The sequence below is a fragment of the Cyanistes caeruleus genome, chromosome 3 (assembly GCF_971803275.1).
Source record: "Cyanistes caeruleus chromosome 3, bCyaCae1.hap1.1, whole genome shotgun sequence".
Taxonomy (NCBI): Eukaryota; Metazoa; Chordata; class Aves; order Passeriformes; family Paridae; genus Cyanistes; species Cyanistes caeruleus.
The window spans coordinates 17044487-17056842 of NC_141703.1; the positions used below are offsets into that span (position 1 = coordinate 17044487).

General features: G+C 45.6%; 1 protein-coding gene across 2 annotated transcripts in view; it reads right to left on the reverse strand.

The window, feature by feature from the left end:
- The window catches only part of GRPR (gastrin releasing peptide receptor), a 29500-nt gene extending 17825 nt beyond the window's left edge, over positions 1 to 11675 (reverse strand). Inside the window, exons 1-5 of one of the 2 annotated variants that reach the window (XM_086880010.1) lie at positions 11325 to 11667; positions 8553 to 10923; positions 6408 to 8192; positions 5015 to 5098; positions 3600 to 4704 (exon numbers count right to left, since the gene is read on the reverse strand). In XM_086880010.1, the coding sequence (XP_086736136.1) occupies positions 3600 to 4018 (419 nt within the window). In that variant the 5' untranslated portion in view covers positions 4019 to 4704; positions 5015 to 5098; positions 6408 to 8192; positions 8553 to 10923; positions 11325 to 11667. Of the gene's footprint in view, positions 1 to 3599; positions 4705 to 5014; positions 5099 to 6407; positions 8193 to 8552; positions 10924 to 11324 lie in introns of both variants that reach the window. The other variant, XM_086880011.1, reaches the window with a different exon arrangement.
- Positions 11676 to 12356: the final 681 nt, after the last annotated feature.

Genomic DNA, 12356 nt, shown 5'->3' on the forward strand with positions numbered 1-12356 from the left:
CCAATTAAATGAAGATGTCTCCCATGACATGGGCAATTAAATAGTTGCTTTTCGTCTTGCTGTGCAAAGATTTTCCTTAATTTCCTGTCCCTTGCTGAGACAGCCTTGGCTTTTCTGCCTGGGCTAGAAGCCCAGGTGTCACTGCTCTCACGGGTGCCTCTGTCCCCCTTATCCTTGCACTGAGGAGGAGGGGGAGGAGGAGGGAAGAACCCAAACTCCCTTTTTTTTCTGGGATAAACTGAGCAGTAGCTGAAGAAACCACTGGCTCGACAGTGCAGAGCAGCAGGGCAGACAGATGTCCTTCCTCTACCAACCTCACTTACAGTGTTTCTAAAACACACAAACATCACCACACACATGGGTTGCCTGTTTCCTTGCTCTTGTACACTCAGCGCTGGCGCCTTATCACTCATGGACGGTGGCTGGAAGCACAGCACATGCCTTAACCCTTTCCTGGCTGCCCTGAAAATTTGACACACTTGCAGGAAAACAGGTGTCATCTGACAGCTCCCACTGCTCCTGCAAATGCAGCCAGCCAGATGCAGACACTGTGCAGCCAGAGGAAATAAATTTGTACTATTGTTAACTCTTTCTCGCCCTTTCTTACGTATTTTCTGAAATAATAATGAAATCTCATGACTGTTCACAGAGCCATCCTAAGCACCCAGGGACCCTCTGGCTATCCCTTCCTGCTCAAACCTGTGCAGGCATGCCCAGCTGTGTCCATACCTACACAGAGCACTTGTAGGCTGGGAGGCTCCCACTGCAGGAAAAGCTGAGTTTAGTAGTTTGTCCCTCTGTTTCTCCTTGAAGTTTGCAATTGATCAGTCAGTCCTCTGGATAACCCTTCATTCTGTCAGGTCAAACCACTGAGCAACTTTAGGTGCTCTGTGCTGGAGACTGGCACTCAGCCAAGTGTTTGCAGTCACTGGCAGATGAGAGATTCCTAACACAGGGGAGAGTGGAAATGGAAATAATAAAAATACACCTGAGGAAGACATATACTCTTGCACTGACGATGTGACTGCAAAAAGCTACTAAAACTGGGGCCCTCATTTTCAGAAGGTGATCCAATGCAACAAGGAATATTTGTACCACTGTTGTAGCATAAATGTTTCACACACTCTCATATACTCTATCTACCCATCACACCTACCCACTGCCTTTCACCTTGCGGTTCAATGGTCATGTCTCTGGAAATGACCCTCTTGTATCACACTCCAATGCTTTTCTTTACACAACAGACTTCTGTTCCCTGTGATGTCTCCCTAGGCATCACCATGATATATTCAGTAATGCCAGCAGTTGTTTCCATTTGCTTTTGTCAATGGAAGGATGCTGAAACAAAGGGGGTTTTATGATAATTCTTTGCAGATGATGAATTATAGGCAAAATCGCAGTAGTACACTGACAAGTCTCCCTTTCCTTGGAGACAGTGTCATGTAATGCTGGTCACAGCAGGAGCTTTAGGAGGCCTTTCTCCCACATGGTCTATGGCTTTGATTAATGGTAACAGGGACATCCGCCTCATGCGAGCATCTCGGGTAGGATTCACATCACTGAATATTAATCATCTCACCACCATGCCCCTTTCTGTTTACCTTCATGCAGTGCCATGTCTGTCATCAGAAGTGAGTGTCTGTGAAACCATCCCACATGCCAGGCTCAGCATCTCACCTGCAGCAGGGTGTTTGGCTTCCAGACCCTCCACAGCCCCCAGCCGGCATCACCATGCTGGTTCACATCTGACTCACATTTTCCTTTCACATTTTAAAGTTATTTCCCTAATGATTCTGACATGATTAATCCTGGGGTCTCGAGTTCAGGGTGACAGCTTTAAGGAAATAGACTAATGGGTTGTGAGCTGCAAAATATAGACTGTATTATTTTGTAACAAAATTAATCCAGCTCTGCTGTTAATTTATCAAAATAGAAACTTCAGCAAACTTAACAGATAAGGGACACTTGTGCTTCAATGCACAGCATATTGGATCATAAACTTAACAAAGTTATAACTTTCATTATTATATCCTTCTGTAATGGACCACAGATGCATTAGAAGAGGGTAAAATGTTCCCTTGGAAATGGAAATATTTGATCATCAGTGCAGCATGATGGTTAATAGGTTCCTGATAAAGCTGAAGTTCAGAACTTGAAGCCACCAAATCCCAAGCTTGGCACAGCTGCTGTTTTCTGTTCTGTTCTACCACTTCAGGCAAAAAGTGCTGTTGATGTGCTGCTCAGTGAAAGCATTTGCAATGTTTACTTTATGTAGCATGTGATCAGATAGCAATAAATATCTCTAACACAATCTTCTTTACAATGCATTTTTCTTTTCCTTACACCTCTTAAAACAACTTACATTACAGCTTTAGAAAGATGTATTTTCCTGGAGAGATACTTATTGTTTTCCCAATATTTTCTTCAGAGTGGTCAGAGGGATACCAGACACCACATCAAACTCAGGAGCAAAAGTGCATGTGGTCTCTCACTAGTGCAGTTTTCCTATCTTCACAGAACTTTAAAGCATATTGCTTCAAGACTTTTACCTACACATACGTGTGTTTGTCATCTGCTACTGGGACAAACAGTGCTATTTTTATATATCCCAACACAGAGGAGAGGACAAACATATTGACCTTTCTGTCTCTGAAACACCGAGGAGTTATCTGCTTTCATTGAGACTGCAAAAAGTATATCGAAGTATATGTGTGAATTACATTGAAATCTGAACAAAAGTAGTCTGATGTTTTAAAGCAGCTTAGTGAGAGACAGTGTCATGCAAGAGACTACCCAAAGGGAACCTAGTTTCACTTATTTGTACACAAGGATACAATTCCCATGTCTTTTTTGATCACAACAAAACTGAAATAATTTTTCACTCAGTACTTCTGTGTCACTTCAGCATAGTGACAATGTATTCTTTAATCTCTTTTGGAAGCATCCAGAAAATAAACCAGCATATTTACTACACATTATTTTTTACTAAACATTATTGGAAAATGAACTTTCTGAACCAGTAACACAGATCACTTTTGATTGGATAAGGGGCAAACTGTTTAACCAAGGGAAATACACTGGCTATGGCAACTGCAATTCCTGGCTTCAGGCAAGCTCATTTAAATATTTGAAAAAATATTTTATGAAATATTGCCTCACATATTATTAACTTTAAGAAAGCAAGCCCCTAGAAAAAATTGATTCTCACTGCACTTTACATTGCTGCTCCAGTGCCTTCACACTTCATGAAATATGGATCAATTATCTTTTTGGCAAATATGAACATGCTATCTTTTAGCAGAGCTTCATTAACGACATTTTTTCTCTCTGGTCTTTAACTTGATCTGCTCTTGTCTCTCTATGAATTAATGTAGACTATTAGCTAAATTGCACAAATATTTAGTTTAGAAAAAGTATCCTGTGTTCAGTCTGCATCCTTCTCAAGTTGTAAGCTAATGTGCACAGAAATCACCTTAGGTGGTTCTTCCCTCATTACATTAAAAATAAATCTTTTACCTGAAAATACAATTTTATAATTGTGCATTTTATGGAGTAATAATATGCAGGCTTCTTTCCAAAGCAACAGCAGCCAAGCTTACCTGTCAGCAGAGAGAGCAGTGAGAGTAAAGACTGACACCCCTACAGAGGTGAGCTGTATGAAGGGGATAAGTTTGCATCCTGTTCTGCCAAACAGCCACTCATCAGCAAGATACCTGCTGGCATCCACAGGCACACAAGTCACTAAAAGCAGCAGGTCTCCCAGAGCCAAACTGGAAATGAACAAATTAGGGACATTTCGCATGGATTTCACAGTACAGAAGATCTTAATCAAGGTGATATTGCCAATAAGGCCTATCAGAATGATGATCCCATAGATTGTGGGGATGGCGTAGAGGAATGCTGGGTAAAACCAGTCTTCCCCAAGCAGGGAGAAGTTTGCACTCTGGTTGACAGAGATGTTATAGAAAATGAAGTTATCTGTTTCTAGGTCTAGCAGAAGGCACTCTCCAGATGCCATCGTCCTACTTTGCTCTTCTCAGAAAACAGCTTTCTTCTTTGAAAGTCCTCAAACTCCTTGAATTAATTTCTTGCTTTAATTTTGCTTCTCCTTGCTGGCTTTAAACAGTCAGAAGAGTTTAAAAGTCATATTACTTTGTGACACATCTTGTCAGTAACCAAACCAAAAAGCACCTGCAGCTTTGTCCACAGTCCTGTTTCCATACGGTGAAAGGAGAACATGTTTTAGCATTGTTTGAATTGTGAAACTTGCCTTTTCCTCCTCCACTTCTGTTAAGTATTCCTCAGCTCTGGAAGGCAAATTATGGGATTCAAGGACCAGCAAGTGGCAGGCATTTTCTCAAACGCGGCTCGTTAAACTCCCAGCTTCAGGTCTGCCCGGCAGCTCCGAGTCCGAAAGCAGGGAGTCACAGAAAGCAAGAACTTTCGGGAGTTGCTGTCACGCTGCATTGCCAGTCTCTCCCGCTTTCGGTGCCTGCGCTCGCCAGCCGGATTTAAAGCGAGGGGGGAAAGCGGGGCTCGGCTGGCGGCTCGGATCCTATAGGCGGGATGTTCCGGACGTCAGCCCTTGCGCTGCTTCCCACGGTGTGCGCGGGCTGCAGGCAGCGCCGGCAGCGCCGGGGAGCGCCGGGAGCGCCGGGAGCGCCGGCCGCCTGCTGGATGCTCCGGGCAGCGCCGCCCTTAACTCTTTAGGTGAAAAAATACACATCTCATCACTGAGGGCTCCCGACGTGCGTCACTGGCTCGCCATCCACCTCCCCACCCCCTCCCCGCCCCAAAAAAAACAACCAACCAAACCCAAATCACCCCCCGCCGCAAAAAAAACCAAAACTCAAGCCACCTCCCCCAACAAACCACAAAAACCCCCAAACTCACCCAAACCAAACAGCCCTGCCCCAAGCAATTCAACCAACCAACCAAAACCTAACCCAGTTAATTTCATCCTGCAATCAGTGTGTTCAGAAAAGCCATCCCACCTTCTTAAATAAAAGAATACCTATTTTCCTTGCACTCTGGTATTCATTTGTTCCAATGAAAGAGAATGATCATATAAAGCCAAATTCCTCTTCCCCTGTCCTCCCTAGACAAGTGAAATTAATAAAACCAATTAAGATAAAACATAACGTTGTTAAGGTAGGCAAATGAATATTAGCACTGACTCTGAAGTTATCAAGCTTGAACTCTGTGCACTTTTTTGTTAATTCTTTAATTTGGAGGTAACAATACCAAGGGACAAAGTTCACCATTTTATGCAATAATTTCTGTTTATGAGGTACCCATCATACTGGCATCCATAGATAATGCATATTGAGATGCAGCAGAAGGAAATTGGCTTGGCTTATAACAGTCTGAAAAAAACTCCTTCTTAGAACTGAATTAAGATATAACTATTACTGATGCCCTACTGCTTTACATCAGGCTATTTATGAATTTATACGAAGCCTTTCTGGGCTGTGGCAATACATAGTTAATTTGGAAACCAGCCTGCAGAATTAAATGAAGTTGTACTTTATATTTTCTCTTGCAACTGCTCATTTTTGCATGCAAAAGAATATTTCACCGACTGCTAGAGTAACTTGGAAGTGAGAGGGGGGGAAATTCAAAGCAGGCATTAAAGTGTGATCACTGGTTTCTGCACAAAAGAAGAATTTCAGGACACAATCTGGAAAATCTCCAGGGGTCTGAAAGTGGTGTCCCAGAGTGGGATTCGAAGCAGGAGGCTTCAATAGCTGTTTTTCTGCCTCATTCTTGTGACCTGGGTCAGTGTTTTCAGCTGTTTTTCTGCTGTCCACTCTAAGTCAACAAAGGACTTATGTGTACCCTTAACTTCAAGTAGGGATACTTACATATGTTTTTCAAGCCAAACACCCATGAAAGTGCTGTGCTGAGAGCTTGAGTGTGCAGAGAAGCCCATTTTTCTGGTATTCCTTTCAGACAGAAGCCTCTTTTAAGAACAGGCTGGAGGTTACCACCGTTAAAAGCAGAGGACACAGAGCAACTGTGCACATTCTGGTCAGGGCACACGGGCACTTCTGCGAGTCAGGGCCAGCTCTGGGCAAGGCTGCCAGGTTGGGTGGGTGCCATTTGGAGGCAGTGCCATATTTGGCACAGCAGAACCAAAGGCACAGAGAGGAACTGTGGAGCTACTGAAGCAGCCCTGCCACACACCATGGTGGCACAGCTCTCCCAGAATACCCCCCAGCATATCTGGGAGCCAGGGGCTGCATGACAAAGGGATGCACACCTCCCCCCTCCCTCCCCCCAGACTTTGCCTTCTGAGCATTGGGATAAAGGGGAGAGGACACTTCTGGAAGTGGGAGCAGCCACTTAGTTTAATCCTGATGGACCCCTGTGCCCAGCAGCCTGGTCAGCAGTTGGCAGTGACCTACCTTGAGTAGGAGATGGGGACTTGTCCCCCTTCCCATTCCAGCTGTTTGTTGACACTGGGATCTGTAAACCCACCACTCAGAGATATAACAACTCTGGCTCTCATCATGAACCTTTATTTTTCCAGATGAAAAAAGGTGATCAGTTTGACAAAAATCTTCTAACAGAAGCACTAAGTCATCTCTCTTCACCATTTGAACTCTTCTACACTGCAACCTCTCTTCCCTTTACATGTCAAACTATGGGGGGTGAGCAAAGGAAGAAATGAGAAGAAGTGCTGGAAATCCTGCTCATCTGGCAGCAGACAGTGATGTTGATCACTCTTCTGAGATGGGGCATATCACTTTATTCCAGACGTCTCCATCAGTGAAGGAAGGGGCTCTTGTGACATCTGGGAGGATGTACTTCACCTTTGTCTTTGCAAGGCTGATAGTTATTCCAGGAAGCACTTCAAGTCTAAACTTACAGCTTTCTTATTTTTGCTTTTGACAAATCCAGGCTTCAGGTTTAGGACAAAGTCTTCTGACCACAGGGAATGAGAAACTGAAAAGACGAAAAAAAACCAAAACAAAAAAACCCACCCCAAACTCTAAAAAAAAAAAAAAAAAAAAAGACTGTTTCAGGGAAGATGACGGACACAGGTTTTATTCACCATTGCCTGGCCTGCAGATGTTCCCCGGAAGTGACTTAAAAATGCTGAGGATGTTTCCCAGACATGTTTTTGTATTGTCATAAATTGCATTTGAGAGGTTTTGTTTATAATAAATGGTGTACCTGTTTAGTCATTTCGCTCTAGCGTTTATCTTCCCTGAGCAGGCAAAATGTCTGGGCATTTGTGTGAGCATACCAGCTCTGTGTTCATTTCAAGATCTCAAGTCTCTCTCCAAAGGAAGGTAAGCATCAATACCCTGTTTTACCACTGGAATGAGCTGGCTCCTGCATTATAATGATTTTTGATTGGACAATGAGAGATCCCCCACATACTTTCAGTAGATGCATTTTTTTTTTTCATCTCTCAACCTTTGTCCAGTCTACAAAGGGCAGCTGCAAAGAGACAACTCTTTAACTGCGTCCAGTGGGGGGGATATGTAAAAGTTTGATGGGAAGAATTTTCAAAAGATCTTAAACCTACATGAAAGGTAATAAAATTTAGCCTCCAACATTGCTTATGAGCTCACCACCTAGAAGTGGAGGCAGAGTTTCAAACAAATGCAGTCTGCCTTGGGAAAAGTACACAAGGACCTGCTTTTCAAAGGTACTTGGAGAGCTGCAGCTGCCACAATCACAACTCCAGGCAGATTTTCAGAGCCCTAAAAGCCAGTGTGCTGAGGTCTTTTGAAAGACACTCATCATGTGTTCTACATTTCTAAATGGACTACTTTTGAAAATTTAATGCAACAGGGAATTCTGAGGCCCTGTGAGGTTCCATGGGGATGATCTGGTGATAGGAGACAGAGAATGCTGTTGCAGCCACTGGCAGACCCTGAGGCTGGCCCAGCCACCACCTTGGAGAGCAGGAGCAACCTGCTGCACCAGGGTGGGCAGCCCATGCAGTATCCCCCACACCAGGCACCTCCAGCACACAGGGCATGTGGGGGCGATGGGGAATCATCTCCTTGGAGCATGGCTCTTTGCCAGGGATGTCATGGTTGCTTGTGTGACTTTCCTTCATATCAGCCTCTTCCAAACTCAGAGGAGATGGATAAACTTGCATCCACAGTCAAGATCCAGGAGAGGAGTCCCTGTTCTCAGGGTTCTGCTGTTTCGTGATAACTGGATTACTGAGGCTAGGAACAAGTGAACCAGGGATTACTCACTGCTGAGCTTGTGGAGCACAACATCCGCTAATTTACCAAGCATTCTCCTTTGGTAAACTCTTCATCTCCCAGAGGGAACAAAGCAGTGTAAGGCATCCTGCCTATAATCTCTTCAAGCAAATTCTTCATTTTTATTGCTGTCACCCCTACATGCCCAAATCATGCTCTGTGTTCACCACTCTGTTTCAGTCACCAAAGTTAACTGAAACTGTTCACAAAAAGGTGATTTTCTAACCCATTTCATTCCAGGGTTCATATTTATATCAGGGCTTTACGGAGTGTAAATTACATAAACTTTTTATTTTATTGAGTGAAGATCTGTACTCATACCTGCATGACTGGAGGTCAGAGGGGATGGGGAAGGAACTGAATATCATTCACAGCATAAAAGTCCCCTGAGTAGATACGATATGCTGGTTTCTTGCATATGTAAAAATGGAAATGAAGCCTTGTCAAGTTGCCTCCATCCTGCAGCCTTGCTGACGCACAGCCTACAGTGCAAATGAAGATGCAGGCCATACAATGTGAAGTGCTCCCACTGTGCTTTGAAAATAGCTTGTTCATTCTAAATTAAGCAACTCCTTCAGTGTTTTTAGTTTCACAAATCCCTTACTTATTCCCAGCATTTCATCATGACACACAGTCATCAAAAACTGACACAGCTGGAAGGGATGCCTGAACTGCTAACACACTAGATGTGTGCTCATGGAGAAGGAAGTGTTTGAAGGAGACACATGCAGATACATATTTACAGGAATCTTCTGTCAGGCTTGCAGAATAACACAGCAATAACAGCACCTGAAAATGTAGTAAGTGAGAAAGTAAAGGTTATGTGGTGGGCCAGCAGGAGCAAGGAACTAGCCTGTACCTGATAAATGAAGGATGAAAAGGGACTTGAGAATGTAGAGAGCTGCCTGTGTGAGCTGCTTTTAAGGAGGGCAGATCTGGAAAAGATGCACAGAGTGTTGACGTGAGCCCAAGGTAAGGAAAAAGATCTTGGCAACCCTGCAAGAAGCAACTATGCATATTTTGAGAGCAAATAATGCTGCAGCAGGCAAGATATGGGCAAGAAATCTTAGCTAAAAAAGAGGTAGCAAAAGTTTTATTTCACATACTTTATACAGACACACACCTCCCCACACCCACACCCAGCAAGACAGAAAGACCTGGGGATGCAGGGAGAGCAACAGGTAGGAAGCAGGACTGAGTGAAAAGCAGTCAAGAAAAGTGCTGCCACCTTGGTGTAAAGAAAATATTAATACCCCTTTTAACCATGCTGAGCTCATGTATGCTGGCAACAAATAATTTCCAAGGATATACTGCAGGACAAGATTCCCATCCTGATAGAAGAAGGCAAAGTCATTGAGATTTGAAAATCATCTGCATGGAAAGAACACATAAATTTGTGGATAAGGACAGCTCAGAGGGACAAGTAAGGGTACAAAGGAAAGATCATCCCACAGACAGCTGAGGGGAGACAAAAAGAAGCCATCAAAGATCCTGCAGAAGGGAAAAAGCATGCAGAAAAAGAGAAGGCAGATGAAAAAAGGAGGGAAAGCCAAGATTTTGGGCTAAATGTATAATCAAACACCTCATCCTAAGTAACTGCATGTCCAAGGTAGGTGAAGCTAGTAGCACAGCTTGGGCTAGAGGAATCTTAAAGAATTACAGACTTTTGTGCATGAAACTTCAGTGCTGTGGAAAGGACGAAGCCAGATAAAAAGTTTGGGCTGGAGCTGTAAAGAAGATGCTCTTTATCCATGCATCTGTTTTCCAAGATAAAAGGGGAATAAAGGGATCTGGGTGCAAGAAGATTGGGGACAGCAGCATTAGAAGAGCAAGAAAAGTGCACATAACTCATTATTGTCCTGAGTTTGCTAATTCTTCCTGAAGGGCACCTTAAACTGGGTGCTTTATAGCATGGTACTTTGGTCAAACACTCCTGGAAAGCTCTCCTGCTCTTGGCCATCAGCAGAACCAACACCTTCCTGCAGCTGCTGGCCCTTATCAGGGATGTGGAAGCATTTCCCTGGCAAGACAGCTGAGAGCAGAGCATAGAGTGGCACACAGACTGCAAAACAGGTAATGTAACACCACCCTCAATGTTACCAATCCTTTCTACTAACACCTTTTTTTTTTTTCAGGACCTATAGCCAGGCAGTGCTGAACTCCACTGGGACCATTAGGAGGTACCTCAGACTTCACTTGGTTGGTGAAACCTGGGCAGAGTCAGCCTAAGAGTTTATTCAAACACTAACTCTGGCAAGGCCACGCAGGAATACTAAAGGCCAGAAGGTCAATGTTGAGACCTAGAATTGTGAGCATCAGCCCTGTGTCCATCAGGACATCAGTATCACAGCTGTGTCACTTCACAGGAAATACAGGTGCCAATGCAACAAGACTAAGTCTTCATTCCTGACCCCTGGATTGCCAGATGTATCATTTAGGACATACCAGCCCTTCCTTGGGCTGCCCAGTGCTGATGGATTCACACCCAGTTTCACTCCCTTCCTTCCCTGCATCATCCCAGTATCCTCCTTGGGCTCCTGGGGTAGGAACATTTTTTTCTTTCAGTGTTGTCACTTACAAGCAGCTGGTGGAATAAATTATTGCTGAATGCATGCTGTTCTTTTCCTTTTATAAGGTAAGATGCACGTTTTTTTTCCCATCTTGATTGTCATGGGAAAGTACAGTTCTCCACCTAAAAGAAAAACACAAAAATGGAAATATTGTTATTATTAATAATAAGAATTGTACTCTGGGAGATTGGAAAAAAATGGAAGAGCTCAGTGTCAAATACAGATTTTAGAGGAAAAAAAATGTTGAAATCTATCATCAACAAGGCTGTTAAAGCTTTCTTCTAAACAAATGGTTCCAAAGTTTCCTGGCATAACACACCAATAAATGTGCTGGAGAAACACAGCAAGGCAGTATTACCATTTACCATCCTCATATTGTACTTCAGGGATGTTTCAAGAAGAAAATCGTGCAATATAGAGTCATGTAGTAATGATAATTCGAAACAAATCGTTTTTGTCTACATCTGGTATTTGATTTGTTTTCTATTATCTTCCCTCACATGAGAATGAGAGAAAATCTCACATATTTAAGGGCAGTGATTTGCCTTTTAAGTTGCAAGGGGAAGCAGCGGTAGTTGTGAGAAGCAAGAGGCCCCGAGGCTCCGGTGATGCTCTGAGTTGAGCCGTGCGCGGATCCCTCCGTCAGCCTGGCGGCCCGCGGCGCATCCCCAGCGGCTTCTGGCGGGACAGGGGGACTCCCTGGACCCTGACATAAGCTCTGAGGGCAGTTCTGCTTGAGCAAGTCCTCTGTGCTGTTTTGGGGCCGGCGAGATGCGCCCCCGCCGACCCTTCCCGGGGCTGAGCCTCCAGAGCCCCCGCTCTCCCCGGCGCTGCGGGGCGCGGCCGCCAGAGGGCGGCGCTGAGCCGGCGGCACGGCCGGGCGGGGCCGAGAGGGGCCGTGGGGAGTCGTGAGGAGTGTGAGGGGCCGAGATGGGCCGTGTGGGGCCGTGAGGATTGAGAGGGACCATGAGGAGTGTGAGGGGCCGTGAGGAGTGTGAGGGGCCCTGAGGGGCCGTGAAGAGTGTGAGGGGCCGAGATGGGCCGTGTGGGGCCGTGAGGATTGAGAGGGACCATGAGGAGTGTGAGGGGCCGTGAGGAGTGTGAGGGGCCCTGAGGGGCCGTGAGGAGTGTGAGGGGCCGAGATGGGCCGTGTGGGGCCGTGAGGATTGAGAGGGACCATGAGGAGTGTGAGGGGCCGTGAGGAGTGTGAGGGGCCCTGAGGGGCCGTGAGGAGTGTGAGGGGCCGTGAGGAGTGTGAGGGGCCATGAGGGGCCGTGAGGAGTGTGAGGGGCCGAGAGGGGCCGTGAGGAGTGTGAGGGGCCGAGAGGGGCCGTGAGGAGTGTGAGGGGCCGAGAGGGGCCGTGAGGAGTGTGAGGGGCCGAGAGGGGCCGTGAGGAGTGTGAGGGGCCATGAGGGGCCGTGAGGAGTGTGAGGGGCCGTGAGGAGTGTGAGGGGCCGTGAGGAGTGTGAGGGGCCGAGAGGAGTGTGAGGGCCGCTGCCGCCCCACAGGGCACCGAGACCACGGGTCGCAGCCACCGACAGCACTGATCGCAAA